This window comes from Crocodylus siamensis, chromosome 8, assembly GCF_052110815.1.
Source record: "Crocodylus siamensis isolate JL-2025a chromosome 8, ASM5211081v1, whole genome shotgun sequence".
Classification (NCBI taxonomy): Eukaryota; Metazoa; Chordata; order Crocodylia; family Crocodylidae; genus Crocodylus; species Crocodylus siamensis.
The window spans coordinates 16,373,227-16,391,384 of record NC_143402.1 but is presented as its reverse complement, the minus strand read 5'-3'; the positions used below and the strand labels follow the sequence as shown (position 1 = coordinate 16,391,384).

The window sequence follows — 18,158 nt, the reverse complement described above, 5'->3', positions numbered from 1 at the left end:
AGGGAGGTATGCACTGTAATAAATGCATTGGGTCTTAAAATTGAGTGCCACTCATTTCACAAAAATGTTGAAGGTGTGCCTCAAGGCCAAAACGATTAAGAACCACTGCACTAAAATATTAGCTTTGTGGTCACCAGAGCTTGGTCATGTGGTGTGTAGCAAATAGGTAAGAAGCAGCTGCCTACAACTTGCCATTGCGGTGACCCTGATATTTCGAGTAGGTTAAAAATGACAGTGAAGTCACCCAGTTAGCCAGGCAGAGAGAGGAAAATGCGTCACTCAGCAGAGTCATCCAAGAAACAGGAGGTGCTAGCTTTTTAAAGCACAGAAGGATTTTGCTCCAGTCAGTGACTCAGACTTCTAAATGAAGCCACATTGTTTAAGCCCAGGCAGAAAAGGGGGAGATAAAGGCTTTTAATTTCTGTGTTCCTTTCATTTATTTTAATTGCTGTTGAATTATAGTTTTAAAATACTGCTGCTGCCTTCTGGAAGCTGGTAATAACATCCCATTTAGACACAATTTTGCAGGTATAATCTTTGTAATATCTCTCTCTCTCCCTTCCCTTTTATGCTATTAAGGATGCTACCACAAAATTTGTTCTTGATTGCTCCTTCTTCAATTGAATCCATCACAATATTCCACTTGTGACATCACAAGCATTTCCAGGCAGTGGTGTGAGGTCATAGACAGAGCATATGAAGCCAGCTGCAAAATAAGCATCTGCCATTGCTATTATTCAGAGAGATTTTAGGACAGCCTCTATTTGGTACAAGTCTTGAAAAGGTGCTGCTGATCAGCAAATCTTGTACAGTGAAACCAAGGTGCACTGAGGGGGTTTAGCATCTGTCGGGAAACTAGATTGTCCCCTCCCAGCTGAAAGCCAGCTGCAGTGGATTCCACAGGATCTCTCTGCAGACTTCCACCCACATCATCCCAGCAAGGTTGAATTGCTGCAGAACAGCCCACAGGGCTCACTCCTGCACTTCTGTACTCCACAGACCCTTCTCATTTCTGGCACAAGGCCTTCCTAGCAACCTTTGAGTGAATGTGCTCAGGATTTCCCCATCCACACTTGCCTCTAGATGTCCTTCACTATTGCCCATTTCAAGGATTTCATAGATTTCATAGACATTCGGGCTGTAAGGGACCCCGGAGGATCATTGCATCCAGCCCCCTGCCCCAGGGCAGGATGTCAGCAGGGATCATAGGATCCCAGCAAGATAGGCATCCAGATGTGTCTTGAAGGCGTTCAAAGTGGGTGCTTGAACGGCCTCCGGCGGCTGTCTATTCCTAGCGTTGGGGGCTCGGACAGTAAAGAAGTTCTTCCTTATGTCCAGCCTGAATCAGTGATGGTGGAGTTTGTGACCATTTGATCTTGTCATCCCTTCGGGACTCTGGTGAACAGACGTTCCCCCAGCTCCTGGTGAGCACCGCTGATAAACTTGTAGGTGTCCACCAGATCACCCCTGAGCCTGCGCTTTTCTAGGCTAAAGAGCCCCATTGTTCTGAGTCTCTCATCGTAAGGTCTGTTTTCCTGACCTCTGATCATGTGCATGGCTCTCCTCTGCACCCTCTCAAGCTTCTCCACATCCTTTTTGAATGGTGGAGCCCAAAACTGGATGCAGTACTCCAGCTGCGGCCTCACTGAGGCCAAGTACAGTGGGAGAATGACGTCTATGGATGCAAGCCAGTGTTTTGCTCACTTTACTAGCTACAGCATCACATCGAAGGCTCATGTTCATCTTGTGGTCAACCACGACCCCCAAGTCCCTTTCATCTGTAGTGCTAGCCAGTGTAGCACTATTGAGCCTATAAGGATGCTGCAGGGTTTTCCTCCCAAAGTGGAGAACCTTGCATTTTTCATTGTTGAACACCATCAAGTTCTCATCCAACCATTTCATAAGCCTGTCAAGATCCACCTGGATCACCCTCCTGTCCTCAGGTGTGGATGCTTTACCCCAGAGTTTGGTGTCATCGGCAAACTTGGCCAGTCCGCTTCTGACACCAATGTCCACATCATTGATGAAGATGTTAAACAGTATAGGCCCTAGGACAGAGCCTTGAGGGACCCCACTGGTGACTGCGCACTAAGACGATTGGTTTCCGTCAACCACCACCCTCTGGGTCCTACTGCGGAGCCAATTCCCCAGCCAGTGGATCGTGGTGAGGTTGAGGCTGCAGTTAGCCAGTTTTGCTAAGAGATGATCTTGGGATACCAGATCAAAGGCTTTTTTAAAGTCAAGATATACAACATCAATCTCTTCCCCCTTGTCCAGGTGATAGGTCACCTGGTCGTAAAAGAAATTGAGACTGGTCAAGCAAGACCTACCCACAACAAACCCATGCTGGGTATCCTTCAGGATATTGCCTTCAGCTAGTCTGTTAAGGATGGCCTCCTTGATAATCTTTTTCCAAAACCTTCCCCAGGACAGAGATCAGGCTGATGGGCCTGTAGTTTGCCAGATCTACTTTCCTCCCTTTCTTGAAGATTGGCACAACATTGGCCTTCTTCCAGTCTTCGGGCACTTCACCAGAGCACCAGGAATTTGAGAGCTCAGAAGGGGTACCTACCACTCACCTCCCCAGCCGGCCTGCCTAATCTCTTAAAACAAGTGATTCTCAACTAAGGTGCTGTTTGAGGAAATAAATGAGGTGTGAGGAGCTAAGCAATAAGCACAGTTTCAGGCTTGCCCCTATCTGGCCAATCTCTTACCCCCTCTACTACTCCCTTCTGCAAGGAGGTAATATATAAATGAGTTTTTGAAATGTGGTGCCACTCAATTCACAAAATGAATCTTGATTCCTGTGGAAGTGTCTCAAATCCAAAAAGGTTGGGAATCGCTGGTGTAGACATGAGATCCTACTGAGAAATCTCTGTGGAGTTAGCAATGGATGGAAGTCAGTGCTCCAGGGGTGGCTGGTGTGATGCTTTTGCAACCAAGGAAGGGAATATAGCAAGATAATTGATCCAGATTAGCTGTGTCATTATGAAGTCCAAGTGGAGGCTACTGCCAGGGCGGGGATTGCTGCTGGGTCAGTGGACTGCATATGGCGGGTATGGTATTGACCTCAGTGAACTAGATTGAGTTTCCTTTCCACAGGGGAGTAGGCAAATGCACCTTCTGTGCAGAGAGCGAAGGAGCACGATTCTTGCTACTTACATGAAATGACCCTTACTGACCCAGTAGCTTTGAGTGCTTTCTTGGCAGACCCAGGTCTTTGGAGAATATAGATTCTTATAAACAATGATATTTGTCATGCAAAAACCCCTTTTTATTAGAACAAGGGAACTTGCTCATCTAGGCCAGCCATAACACTTAATTCTGAATGCAATTCTTTTTATATCACCCTTCCTCCATTAGAAGTATGCACTGCTTCCAAAATTTAGTTTAAAATTTAAAAAACCAAACCCTAAAACCAATAATGAAATTTCTGTGACATCCAGTAGAAATAATTGCTTTGTGATAAATAAACATTTTCCCACATCCCAAATAAAGGAGCACTGAGAACTGGAGAGTGAAAGGGACTTCATTAAGCTTGGAGAAATATGAAGAGTAAACACTTCTCTGCAGTCTGGTGTTTAAATCAATAATGTCCCTTTAATCTTGAATTTCAAATGAAGCATTGTGTGCACTGTCTTCCTTTAATCCCACACACACACTTCAGAAAGCAATGCTATTTTTCTGTCTACTGTAGATTTTTGTTGCGGATTCTGATGAATAGAAAATCAGTGCCATTGAATGTTAATGATAAAATCTTACTGTCCCTCTGGCTTTTGATAACATTGTTCCTGTATCATGAGAATGGTATCATGATTTCAGTATCAATATTTTTCAACCAGCAGCTTGGTGCTAGTGATCACTAGCTGTTATCAGTGTTTGGCGCTATTCCTTAATACATTCATAGCTAACAGCAAAATGCAGCATTTAGAACAAATTAGTGATTTCCGAGATATCTGTTGGTATAAATTTTTGTTGACATGTGCTTTCTCTTGGGGTTTTCCATGGTGTTCTAGACTAATTATTAAATGTAATTAGAGAGGCTGACTGGAATAAACCAAAATGGAAAACAAACTTTTAAAATGATTCAGGCTGATTCATATATAAGTAAGGGACATGAAATATTTATTAGTTTCACCAACACGCCGAGATAAACAGGACACCATAAAAAAATGAAAAAATAAGATCTACCATGTGACTTTAGAATTAAGTCCAGAAATAAAAATAGCAAAGTAAGGTGCCAGTCACGTCAGTTATGGACAGGTCTGCATTGGAATGGGTCTGTATCATCCAACACAAAATAAGATCGAATTTCTCCTGGAACAACCAGGTTTGCAGGGCACAGCCTTGTTTGCCAAGTGATCTCTTCTGACTGTCTGTGTCTGGAGGCTTTGCACATCGATGTCTTCTCATTGTGTTCTTCCTCCATTGGGCATCAGTGGAGCAGCTGGCCACAGTCTGGTCTTGAAGCTGCAAGATCTGCGCATTTCAAAAGTGGAACATTACTCCAACAATGTTGTCTTGATAGTATTGAACATCCGGTATATTCAGAACACTCAGTCACAGAAAAACCTAGGTTAAGATTGATATTCGATCATTGAAAAAGAAATGGGGACTATGACACATTGCTGGTAAATACACAAGGCAGCCGAATTAAAAATGGCCCAGCAGTTATCTTGGGGAATCTCATTATCTTATGAAGTCTGGATCTTGTGAGCTGAGTGTGGCATTATGATAGTCTTTTTGTAGATAATTTCCTATGGGCTTTAAAAAAAACCAATATGGGGGGAGGGCTGGGAAATCTGTGTACTATGGGCTTAGTTAGTTGATCATTAAGCCCTGTTCTGCATATTCCCTTCATAACTTGGTATCTGTCTGTGAGGGGATGGGGGTGCGTCACCTCCCGTGAGTCCCCCTATCCCCGGACGGCCCCTGGAGAGGAGGGGGTATGTGACGGACCGTCCCTGCTTCCGCCAATCTCGCCTGCCACGACTTGATGGAATATGGGGGTTCACCCGTACGGGGAAGCTGGCGGTCCGGATGGGGTACCTCGTCTCCAAGTTCCAGGGGTCCTGAGGGCTCCTCCTCCCCTACACCCTCGCCCGGTCCTCCGGGGTTAGCCTCCGTTAGGGGCTCCCTTGTCTGTGTCCTAGTCCTGCAGTGGGGGGGGGGGGGGGGCACCCTCGCACTGCCGGACCCTCTCCAGGAGTCCTTACAGCACCTAGCCTACCCTGGTGCCGATTGCTCCTCTAGCTCTGGGGTGTCCTTACCCCTATGGATTGTCTCTATAGACCCGGGGGGGGGCTACGAGGATTGCCTCCCTGCCCGCGGGTCTTCTTCCACAGCCAAGCGGCCTGCAGCCGCCAGAAGAGTCCCTCTGTCCAAGCCTCCCTTCCCAGTTTCCTCTGGCACGGCAGCCGCTGGGCCTCTTGTTACCTTTGGCTCGTCGAGGGTCGCTGCTGCCTCGGGCCCCACAGCTCCCTGCCCCGCTGGCTCCTGCGGGGCGGTCCTGGGCTCCGCAGCTCCCCGGGCCGCTGCCGCCGGCTCCTGCCGCGTGGCTCCTGGCTCCGCAGCTCCCGGCTTCGCTGCCGCCGGCTCCTGCCGCGTGGCTCCCGGCTCCGCAGCTCCCGGCTTCACTGCTCCCAGCTTCGCAGCTCCCGGCTTCACTGCCACCGGCTCCCACCACGTGGCTCCCGGCTCCGCAGCTCCCGGCTCTGCAGCTCCCAGGGCAGGCTCCGGCTGGAGCCTCCGTCCTCCCCTGCTTGGGGTAGGTGGGCTCCTTTTATTCTCCCGGGCCAGTCCCTCTCCGGCCCGATCCGAGTTCCAGGAAACGTTAAGCTCCCGGCCAAACTTCCGGGTCAGGCCCCGGAAGTTGGGCGGAACTCCGGGGTTCCCTGCTCGACCCTGGCCCCTAGGGGTCCTGGCCCCCTCACACTGTCTATCCATCCTTCCTCCTATTGATCACATTATTACACCTTTATAAAGAATCTATAATAGTAAATTACTGTTTAAAAACCCCCAAAAGTACAACGCAAGCTGACTTAGTAAGGGAGGGGCTGCACGGGATAGACAATTCTCTATCTTGCTTAGACATAATCAAGGTCTCTAAATTCATGTATATTGTTAGTTTTCTATTATACTTTGTGTTGAATGTTGGGATGTTATGATGAGGGCAGAGGGTTGGAAGGCATTCAGTAGCAAAAACATCTGTGCTGCCCTTCATCTCAGAGCTTAAAAATTCCTTGAGTGAACTAACACACCCTGAATTGGCTCTGCACAGTGCATCTGTGTTGTATGCTGCTAGGACCTGAAGGATATTTTCTATTACATTAAATGTACACACCAACCACAAAGACATCATCATCTAACCACCACCAGGCCAAAGCAGTGGCCATCACCTGCCCATCTAAAGCCTTCTTGTAAAAGCCACTGAAAATGTGAATGAGAATTAGTCGGGTAATGTTGATGAAAAATGGAAATAGAGGTATCTTCATGACTCACCCACTTTCTGGGAGGCTGCTGGTTGCTACTTCAGGCTGATCTGAATACAGACTACTGTGCTGGAGCAATCCTCAACTGGAACAGTTGTTCCTTCCCTGCTTCTGCGCTCCTTACCCATGGCTAGCAAGTTCAGATTAGTTTAGTCAGAGCATCCATTCAATAACTTTCCAGCATGAAAGAAAAGCAGTGGGAGCAGAGATGCCTTTGTGTCTCTTAAAGGGGCCCTAATCCTTTTGACTGTCTTTATACATTCTCCAGGGTTTGTGGGGGAAGGGGAGGACACTTTAATTAAAGCAGCTCTCAGAAGCCAATCTAATTAAAGCACCCTCAGCTTCTCATAAATTCAATATGGCAGTGGGGGCACTTCAAAGCTCACTTTCTAGTGCTACCATTTTGAAGCACAGGGATACTGAATCGGCATGATGCCGAGGCTGCTGGAGCGTGCTAATTAGCAGACTCTAGCAGACTCGATTAATCGAGTCAGAGCAGGCATTGGATGCCTGTATAGGTGCCCCTAATGAGCAAGTCCATCCTTAGCGTGTTCTCCCCACCATTTCTCTGCAGTTGTGATAGGATCTCTCAGAACTTCCCAACCAACATTTTCCTCTCCAGAACAATTGCAGTATTATTTAGCACTTCATCTGCATTTTCCAAGCATTGTATAAAGGTGTAAGAGTGGGCCTCAGAGTAGAAGCTGTTGATATGCTGCTAGGTCAGGCAAACAGATCACAATAGCAGGTCTGAGTGTGTAACTCTCTCCGAAACACACTCATGGACATATTCTTCTGGTTGTTGCAAAATGATGACTCGGATTAATTGCAGTTTCTAAGAAATCACACAGGAGCATTACCATGTGTCACTGTGTAATTACCACTGGAGTCGCCATGAATGTAGTTATCTTGCTGTTACTGGGTAATCACATCCATTATTTCACTGTCACGGTGTAGTTATGTTGTCACAACTGTAGGTACAGTGGGGATGGCAGAAGACAGCATCCTTCCTGAAGAGCATTACTGCTACTTATTCATACTTCAGGTAGCATCAGGAGACAGATTGGGATTGGGCCCCACCCTACTAAGTGCTGCACAGCATAGAGGGAAGCATAGCTGGTGTCTTGAAGAGCAAGCCATAACCTCTGTTTGTCTCCAAAAAGAGACAGGAATGTGGGTGAGGAATAATGAAGCAAATGCTGTTGAGATCACCTGATTATAAGCTAACTATGCCCATATCATGACTGTTACGTAGAAAGAATAAGGTTATTACCAGGTGTCAAGGACCTTGGTATTTCCACCTAGTGCAGGAATGGGTAGTCTTTCAGAGTCACAGAACTTTTCCGATGTTCCTATTGCCATGAATGGAGCCACCCATATCCTTAGGATCTTCTGTGAAATTGCTGGGCTTGTGTTCTGAGCACATAACTCAGGGATAATATGGTGACATCATTCACTTTAGTTAGAAACCGTCCATTCCTTCATTGCATCCAGAGCCAAAGTGTGAATGATGAGGGTGGGTGCCCTTAGGGTGAAGAGACTGAGTGTGCAGATAGCTTCCTCTCCCATTATTTCCAGCACAGAAGCCAGTAACAGTTGCATTTCCCATGCTCTACCAAGCACAGGCTCTTCTTGATAATGCCTGCTGCTACACAAGCCACTCATACAGGGAAGACAGAAGGGAGAACCAGGCCCACAGTGCTGGTCAGCTGTGGAGGTGAGCACATGCTTTATCTCTTACAGGGAAGCACAGTGAATATTCTTCTCCTGTGAGGGAGCTTCAGGAATCAGCATCCCTTAGTGAGGCAAAATGCTTCTCTCGGTCCCACTGTAACACTATTGGAGGCTCCAGGAGGGAAAACCTACACCAGGACTAGGAATAACCTCCCATCTTATTTAGCTAGTAGGGAAGAAGGCAGTCTATGGCAGGGACTGGCAGACCCTGGCACATGTGCCAGAGCATGGCACGCGAGGCCATTTTCCTCGGCACACCACAGCCGACCTGGACTCTGGGCAGTTTCTGCCAGCCATGCCCAGAGCCAGACCCAGCTGGAGCCAGGAGGCTGCAAACAGCTGCATGGGGCTCTGCAGCCCTGGCACCAGTTCTGTGGCTGCGGCAGCTGTGCGTGCGCCTGTAGGCACGTGGCCAGAAAGGGACCTGGGGCCACACAACACTGGCTCCTTCCCCCACTGTCCACCCAGAGGCACGTGTGCAGCTGCCGCCACCACGGAGCCGGTGCCAGGGCTGCGGAGCACAGCACAGCTGTTTTCAGCCTTTCAGTGACCTGCTACAGCTGCCCAGAGCCTGGGATGGCTGCAAACAGCTGCACTGGGCTCTGGAGCCCTGGCACTGGCTCCGTGGCGGTGGTGGGTGCACATGCAGCTCACAACGCATGGCGGGGAAGGGGCTGGGGCAGCGCAACCCTGGTTCCACCCCCACCGCCTGTCTGGAGGCACACATGCAGCCACCACCAGAAATGAGGATTGGGACCCTTGCGGCTCCCCCATCTCTGGCACGCCATGTTGAGGCACGGGTAGAGGTTGGGGTGATTTTGGCACTCTGGCCAAAAACTTTTCCGATCTCTGGTCTATGGTCATTTTATACCATCATCTTTTATCTCGGTCAGGCCAATCATTTACCTCCTGTGACATAGGAAAGGAGGCCAAAGACTGGGCAGCAGCCAATCTGATTCACCTTCCTGCCCATGTAGAGCATAGTCCATCCTGAAACTAGACATGCCCCCAAGACATTGCTCCCAGAACCTGCCCACTTGGCCAGTGGCATCCTTTTTGGAGCCTTGGGTTTGCTCATTTTTCGTGGCTTCTGCACTTTTTCTTGTACTAATTTGGGAGCCAACCAGCAGAGCAGAGCTTGATTTTCTGCACAACTTATGTAACGTCACTTCAGGCATCACAAAAATACTGGTGGGACTCTCGCTTACCTGCCAATCAGAAGAATCAAGGGTTATTTCTATGTGCCACTCTGCTTCACGCTCCCTACCTCACAGGGCATTTTGGTGGGAAAGGAGCAGAACAGCGAGGGTTGCCTGCCCTGGAGTCTGACATTTCCACAATTTCCGGGTGCTTGTACACATGCTGAGACACTGCTCTGACACGCTGTGATTACTGTGCGGCAGAGCAGACTCAATTAATCAAGTCTGCTGGAGCGTGGTAATTACTGTGCTCCAGCAGACTCCAGCATCTCTTGGATCATCATCCCTGCACTTCAAAATGGCGGCAGGGGCGTCTGAACTAAAGCTTGTTGAATGAGCTTTAGTTCAAGTGCCCCCACCGCCACTTTGAAGTGTGTGGATGCTGGAGTCTTGGAGTCACTCTAATTAAAGCTCTCTAATTCAAGCGCCCCCCACCCCCAGAGTAGGTACAAAACTGCGCCCAGATGCCGGTGTCCTTGATGGAGTGTATTTGTGGCCCTGCAGGCCGTGCATTGCTTCCATTCCATCTTGGCTCCATATGGCTCCAACAAAGCAAGGCGAGAGTCTGGAGCACATTAGGCTGTAAGATGCTTATTTCCACCCATTTAGGAAAGTGAAGTAGAGAGAGGAACTATCCAAAGTTATAATAAACCAGACTCTTCCTGCTGTCCATCTCAGACATTCCTGTCTGTCTCGTCCTCCTCAATGCCAGCAAACTCTGAGCACAATCAGAGATAAGTAGGGAGTGTATTCAGCCAGCCGAGACCCTTCTGCACTAATCTGTGGATGGGTTGCAGCACAGAACTCCCAGACTCCTTTGCAATGTCTTTCCACAACCTTTCATTACTGTCTGCCTGTCGCATGCTGCCCATCTTTCCCCTGTAAGGTCTAGCTTTTCCTCTCCCTATTGAATGAAGTGTTATGGAAAGATTAAGTCACAGGGAGAAACAGTACTTTCTCAGATGCACCTTGTCCTGGAGCAGATTTGCTGCTCTCATTCAGACTGTACTGCATGCTGACACTCGGTGCAGGTGAGAGTCTAAATAGCATTCCCTTCCCTTGTGTGACCTGCAGACAGGCCGGCAGACGTTCCACCTCTGTGCCCCGTTCCCCTTGCCCAGGGGATGCCTGGCTCCTTGAAAGAGGGTGCAGCTAACCTATGCTGTCTCCTACCTACTCGCTACCCTTCACAATGGCCAGAATGTGCCATCTGCATGCCTGGGAGCTATGAGGCACATCCTGTGATGCCTCTGGGCCAGTGCCTGGCTCATTTATCCTCTTCTTCTGTCTGTGCCTCTATGTCCCACTTAAGCTCTCAGCATTTACAACCATTTCCCAACCTCACGGCCACAATTTCCCGTGTTTACTGTGGCATTCCACGATCTGTGCTCTGCTGGGTAGCACCTTACCCTTCATGTGCTCTCTTGCTTCTTGGAAGGCTCTCTTGGAGGCATGAGTAATGATATCACATTCTGGCCCATGACCTTTAAGGGCCACACCTGCACTTTACAAGTAGCCTAACAGCATCTGTATCAAGATGATGAGGAATCTAGCTTGTCAACACGTGCATAGATCAGAAAGGTCACACATCACTGTATTTTGCAACATGGTTCTTTTTTGCCCTCTTCCCCCCCACCAAATTGCGCTTTTGTGCTTGATCCGCCTGGAATACTCAGTGTGCTGTGCAATGTCAAAGCAGCGCAGACATCGAAGAGCGAAAGGGTTGCCTTGTGTGTAAATTAAAATTGCAGCAGATAGGAATGTTGCCAATTAAAAATAAAATGAATGACTCTGCTCTTTCCGTAGGTGACCTGTCTCCACGATTTCTTTGGGGATGATGATGTGTTTATTGCCTGCGGTCCAGAAAAATTCCGCTATGCGCAGGATGATTTTTCTCTGGATGAAAGCGGTAATGTTCAACATGTTCTTCATTCTGTGTTTTACCTTTGATTCCCATCAGGTTGCATGTTTTGGAGAAAGGCCCACAAATATTATATGTACAGGCAGTCCCCGACTTACAGCATTTCAAGTACATTGTGCACTTACAACATTTATAAAGTGACACCCTGTTTCTACTTTCTGGCATCAGTTCTGACTTTACAATGCTTGATCCGACGCCAGACCACGCCAGCGAACAAGTTCGCTGCATTGCTCGTCTTCCTGGAGAACATCTGTCCAAACTTTGTTGGCGCTTTCTTTAAGAAAGCAGACGAGACTCCAGAAAACCCTGCAGCCAAGACTCCTGAGAAGACTCCAGCCAAGATCTCTTCAAAAAATCCGGCAAAATCACCTCAAGGAAGTCCTTCCAAATCAATATGATTGCCATTTACAATATAAATACATGAATGCAGCTATATTACTCATCTATAATTGATTGAGTACAAAATTCTGGGGTATTTTTGGTGAAAATAGGGTATCGGGCCTTGGTTCAGGAACCAATCCCTCATTTATAACATTGTTTCCTATGGGAAAATCAGTTCTGAGTTATGATGTTTTGACTTAAGACATGGTTTTCAGGAACCAAGTGTGTCATAAGTCTGAGGACTGCCTGAATGTAAGTATGTATGTTAAAAAAAAAAAAGATTTAGCATGTGTAATTCAGGTTCCTTCTGGTTTATTGAACAGTCAGTGAATATTGTAATCTGATGAATACTGACTTATTTGCCACAAGGCAGAATAGGTATACTACTCATTACATATGCCAACATTTTATACTAATTGACAAGCAACAAAATCTGTTAGCCAGTGTCCTCACTGTTATGTCCAGATGTCTCATTTTTCCTGAGTAATAAGCATGAAAATTGACACCCAGTAATTGTCACTCTTGTACTTGAAATAGGTAGTGTGTCTATAAAATGGGAGCAAGGAGAGTTTTCATAGAAAATGCCATACACCACTATATGCTTGTATGGGTTGAAGAAAATGCCTAAGTGTTGAAACCCAGTGGGGAAAAAAATAGATGATGTCATCCCTTTTTTGGATGACATCACCACTGTGTGTCTCCAGTCCAACCGCAGCAATGCATTTATAGGCCTGCATGTCTCTATGATAAATGACAGCCTGAAATCTCTACTAGCAAAGAACACCGATAGCTTAATTGTAGAGATTCACTAGAAATTTGGTAGGTGCCAGCAGTTATCTAGTGACTATAGGCATCTAGGGCTTATTTGTCTGCTAGTGTCCATTTACAGTGGCAGAAAATGTGGTTCCTAAACTTGCAGTTCCCTGCTTCCTCAAACGCGCAAGGTACTTAACTCTCCTGTGTTCATCAGTTATGTACTCTTCTATGCCACCAACCCAATGCAGTGCAAAAATCCAAACAATACTTTGTGTTTGATAACAGTGACAGTGTAAAGGAGCTCTGACCTCCCTGTCCGGAGCCAGATTTTACTTGGCTCTAGTATTTTTGACCTGCATAACTGTTTAAATGCTGTGGAGGTCTTGGTGTCTCAAAAACAGCTTCCAAAATTACACTGAAGCTTTGCAGAGCAGAAAAGAATCCCTTGTTCAGCTTCAGTGTGTCTGTAACCTGAACTTTGTTTATATTTTAATATCACGCAGTTCAAGCTCTGGGGGAGTTTCCATACTGTAAAACAGTTTGGATGAAGTCCTAGCAGAGCAGCTTAACAGGAAGCCTAGATTTGTGTGTCTACGCCCATGGATGCCGCACATTTTTCCAGCTTGGCCGTCTTTTAACAAAAATAACCCTGGTCTGGCTTCCAGAGGCTGTGAGCACTCGCTGCTGCCATTGATATTAATAACAAGGGCTGCAGATGCTCAGCACCTCTCCCAAAGAGATGAAGGTCCATTTGCTTTCTGTATCTGCCCACTCTTCAGCACCTATTTCCGCGTTGCACATCGCACAACACAGTGACTGGGGTTGTGGGGGAGGATCTTTGTGTTTCCTGAGGTCTTGCAGATGAATGTCACTTGTTCAGATCTCTTCTGTCACGGGCACTTCTGCCTGCCCATTCGGAAGACATGTGCTCGGATCGCTGGCTGTCAGGTCCTGTCTGATGGGAGACTAGGAGACAAGATGAGAAATAGCACAAGAAATGTTTTTTGTCATCTTTTTCCTCCTGAATTCTCCTCAGAAGTTCATTCTTGTGTTTCCTATTGCTGAGCTCTTGCGCTCTTCCAGGATTAGCTTTCCCTGTCTCTTTTATCCCCTCTGATCTTGGCAGCATCACCTTAGGCCACAAGAGGCAGTTTCAGAGCCAGCTTATTAAAAACTCTGGAAACCCTGGCTGCTTTGAAATCGATAGGAGTTTTGCCACTGACTTCAATGGGGTCAGGAGTTTACTCACCGTTTCTGGGTGTCTCTGTCTAGGTACACACAATGGTGGCCTTTAATAGATCAAAATTCACCAATGGTAAAACTGGGTGAAATGTATTGGAAGCATCTTTCTTTTTTGCCCAGAAAAATCAGTTTTGAGCCAACAAAACATTTGACAAAACCATGGAGGCTCTTTTCAGTAAAACACTCTGCAAAAGGCAAAATAAAGCATTGACCAGTTTTTCGATGAAATGTTTTGAGTTTTTAATTTGGAATAATGTTTCCTTTAGAAATTTGCCTCACTTTTACTAACAGTTGTTTTAAGAGGAAACACAGAATTCCTTTTTTGATTCAAAAGAAAAAAATTACTTTTCCTCTCTTGTAGTTTAGTCTCTAAACAGAAAAATCAGTTACCTACGGAGCTCTGACCCACGATTTGCGCGTGGTGTCGTAAGAGGGACCACATTATTTCCTTTACCAGTCAGGGAGTAACTAGAAATAATGGGTGCAATGTAGTAGAGGTTAGATTTAAGTTAGACGTTAGGAACACTTTTTTTACAATAAGGGTGGTCAGAGTCTGGAACGGGCTGCCAAGAGAAGTGATACTATCGCCTAACTTGGAGGTCTTCAAGAGGAGGCTTGACAGTCACCTGGCTGGGGTCCTCTGACCTCGGTCCTCTTTCCTGCCAGGGGCAGGGGGTCAGACACGATGATCCATTGGGTCCCTTCTGACTCTATAATCTATGAATCATAGGGAAATGCTGGCAGGCCTTGCATCCTTCCCTCTGCTTGGGCATGTCCAACTACTGTACCCAGCAGCACCCTGATGAAGCACTCTCCTCTTCTGTGGACACTTGAAATATTGTAGCCATCTTAGTGCAGCGAGCTCTAATTAGATCGTTGAGAGACTGAGGTAATGAGCCCAGGTGCAGTGCTCTGCAAACCTAATTCTACTGCTACCACTCTGGCATGCACCACGCAGCAGGTGGTTTAGTAGGTTGGAGCACAGCACTGCCCAGCATGGTGCATCCATGGGATGAAAAAGGATGCATACATCAGATGAGCCCAGAGTATCAGCCCCCACTCAACACATCCATCAAAGCATCCATAAAATACTTCATTCTTTAGCAAACATGACATTTTTCCTGAGTCTGATGTACAGTGTTCACTATTTTATCCATTGTTTGGCACTACACAGCAAAGAGAGTCGTCTCCTTTCTCATTCTAATTTAGCCCCATGCATTTTCCCTAGAGCACAGGGCAGTGGAAGAATGGAATAATTTTCTTTTGTTCTCATACTCCGTGACCCAATAGCAAACTCTTTAGCACAGTCTGGAACAAAAAAGGAATGAAGCTGGCAGCCTCATTTCAAGCCAGGGGAAAAAACTTTGAACAGTTACAATGAGAGAGAACGCGAGCGTGCACTTGTTTTCAATGGACCAATCATTTGCCTGCTGTATGTTATGCCTTGCTTCATTTTCCCTTAGGGGATCCAGTCCAGGGAGCGTCAGATCAAAACCCGTGCTAGCTGAGCTGAGCTTTTCCCTGGAAAGACAAACTGTAAAAGGGAGCTGTACAGCCCCTGTAATCACTATAAGGTGGATCTAATCAGTATAGAAGAGAGGGAAACCCCCTTCTTATTGTTCTTCCCTCAAAGTGGGTTAAATTAATACCTTCAAAAATGGGGAAAGTAAGCCTCCCTCCAGTAATCTCTCCATTCAAGGAACCCGTGTATTCAAGATTTGGGATGCTGGAACTTATAATTCAGTGAACCTTGCAGCATTCCTACTTCTTTCAGCAGCTTCAGTGGAGTCTGCTTCATTTTCTCCTGTCCTAAGTGTGTGTGTATATATATATATTTTTTTTTAAGGAAATCATTGGGCTGTTAGCACCTTATCTGCCTAAGAGCATCAGTCCAAGAGATAAATTGCTCAGCAAAGAACAAGTGCACAGGAGACGAGAAATGTTTTTGTAAGACTCTTCTTCCCTGCACATGGTGCAACTCCCAGCAGACTGTGGCTTGGAGACATCACTGAAAGTGGTTTGTTCAAGCGGGGAGAAACGCTCCTTGGTGCAGATGGCCCAGACCCTACTTAAAGTATTTAATGCAAAGCTATAAGTGGGACTTAAGTAGTGCAGGGAGCCTTGTGCCAGCTTTCCACACCTCAGTGCATTTCAGCCATTGTCCTTACTGCACATGTCCTCATTAGCATGGGCTGCATTGTATCACCCTTTCCCCTTGCCTCAGCTGGGCAGGAGGTGGATTAACTGGTCTTTATTCTAATTTTTCCCTGGTGTACATTGACCATTGTCATTATGCCATGGAGATTAATGTGTTGATTATTTAATGGGCTGCTAGAGACCAGTAAAACCAAGGCTCTGGGTTTCCACTGGCAGTAAATCCACCTGGAGTATTAGTGCAGAAGTGCAATTCCCTTGCAGGCCACACTGAGAGAGCAAGAGACTCTCTTAGGTGAGCTCAGTTGGATTTTGATGCTTTTCTCCCCTGGAGGGAGTCTCCACTCTGGTGCCCTGCGCCCCACATGGAAGTACCAACTGCCCAGAAGCAGAAGACTCTGGACAGGACTTTGAGACTATATAGCACTATGTTATCTCTGAGTGTTTTAGTTCTTTAGTTAAATCATGCCGTAGATACCTGAGTCTTGAGGTGTTTCCTATCAGTTAAACCCACCGCATGTAGAAGGCCATTAAGATGACTAACTCTGATTGCCATTTGCTTTACTAGAGTGCCGAGTAATGAAAGGGAGCCCTTCAACTGCTGCAGGCAGCAAGTCGTCCCCAACACCACAGAAGAGCTCAGCAAAGAGCCCTGCCCCTATGCGCCGGAGCAAGTCTCCAGCCGATTCAGGTAACCAACAGGATGGTGAGTGATTGTTTTCTGGTGAGTGAATATTGACTCTGTCCAGAGGGAGCAGAAAATGCCATGCATCTTTGGAGACAGCGGCTTTGTGCATTTCCCTGTGTGCCAGGCATTTCTGATAAACATTTCTATACTTTCAGTGGTGACGCTTTTGTTTATTTGAATGATAAAAAATTCTGACGATCACAACAGCACCGAAGGCCTTGTTGTATAAGCTCTTGGGGGGGATATTGTCTATTCCAAAGCTTACAGGCTGAAATAGATAAAGCAAACTATCCCAGAGAGTTCTGAGATGCATCAGGCAAGTTATTCCTGGTAGAGATAGGGGAAGCAGTACAAGACCCAGTTAAGACCTTATCTGCATATAGATAGATACAGTTCTAGCCATGCATGTGCAAAAAAGCTGAACCCAAACTGGAACAGGTGCAGAGTGAGCTACCAGGATCACGAGGCAATGGAGAGCTTAGTCAACAAGAGGAGACTGGAAGAAGTCTGAATGGGCATGGGATTGCTTTCTATAAATACATCAAAAGAGTAAGTGTCAGGAGGGAGAATAACTATTTATGCTAAGCTACCATGTTGTTGGTACAAAAATAAATGGGCTGAGGATGGCCCTGAATAAGTTTAAGCAGTTTCTAACCATCAGAAGGGTGAAATCCTGTAATCCTTCCAGTAGTCAAGGCAAAAAACCCAACCTGTAAGATGAAGTGTGATAAATTTCTGAGTGGGATTGTATGAAAGGGTTGCTTGGCATAGCAGAGGTCTGACTGTAGTGACCCTGGAGCTGTGTTGCAGTCCAACAGCCTATAGATCTAACAAAATGGGAGAGGAAAAGAAGCACATATCAGATGGTGAACCTATGTAGAGAGAGCTAATGTTCATTCCATTTGTGTCAAATGAGGCATGGTTTTCCATTAGATTAGTTTGGTTCAAAATGACTTCTCATGCAAGGTAAGTGTTATTTATTGTATAATCAAGACACATTCCTGCCTGAATCCTATTTAATGAAGGCCAAGAACTTTGCCCATTGGGGACAGCTTGTCATAGGCTCATTTAAAATGACATTGAGACACCCAGACAGTAGTGGAAATAGAGAAAATAGTTATTTCCATTTGCTGCATTTGCTCTTCATATATAAGGGGAGGAAATGCATGCCCCCCTCCATCCACAGTGGAAAATGAGAATGTGTCTAGCATCTGCTCACATACCTGTGATGAGCGCATAGGGAATGCTCTGTGCAAACCTATGGTATTTGATTGGTGGAATCCTATCACAGCAACAATAGGCTCCATGATGTTCATGTCATCTGTCAGAACGATTCTTCCTAGGGAGCCCCAGAAATGGTTCCTCATTGAAGTGCCCAAACCCCCTGAAGGGCCAGGTAACAGAGCAGGTTCCAGAATACTTGCCCATCTTAAATTGGAAGTACCCAAAGGGATGAGGAGGAGCAGGGAGACTTTGTACCCCCAGAGAGCATCTGACCAGAAATGTCTTTCCTTCTCCCGCCCCATTTTTACCTTGTAATTCAATATATGAAAATGGAGAAATGACCCTAAGTGACCTTGGGAAAGGTTCTT

The 18,158-nt window shown here is 46.4% G+C and overlaps 1 protein-coding gene across 2 annotated transcripts in view; it reads left to right on the top strand.

Moving 5' to 3' along the window:
• Positions 1-18,158, top strand: part of DCX (doublecortin) — a 127,605-nt gene that overhangs the window by 75,664 nt on the left and 33,783 nt on the right. The window contains exons 4-5 of one of the 2 annotated variants that reach the window (XM_090059853.1): positions 11,231-11,333; positions 16,447-16,584. In XM_090059853.1, the coding sequence (XP_089915979.1) occupies positions 11,231-11,333; positions 16,447-16,584 (241 nt within the window). The remainder of the gene's footprint in view (positions 1-11,230; positions 11,334-16,446; positions 16,585-18,158) is intronic. The other variant, XM_090059854.1, reaches the window with a different exon arrangement.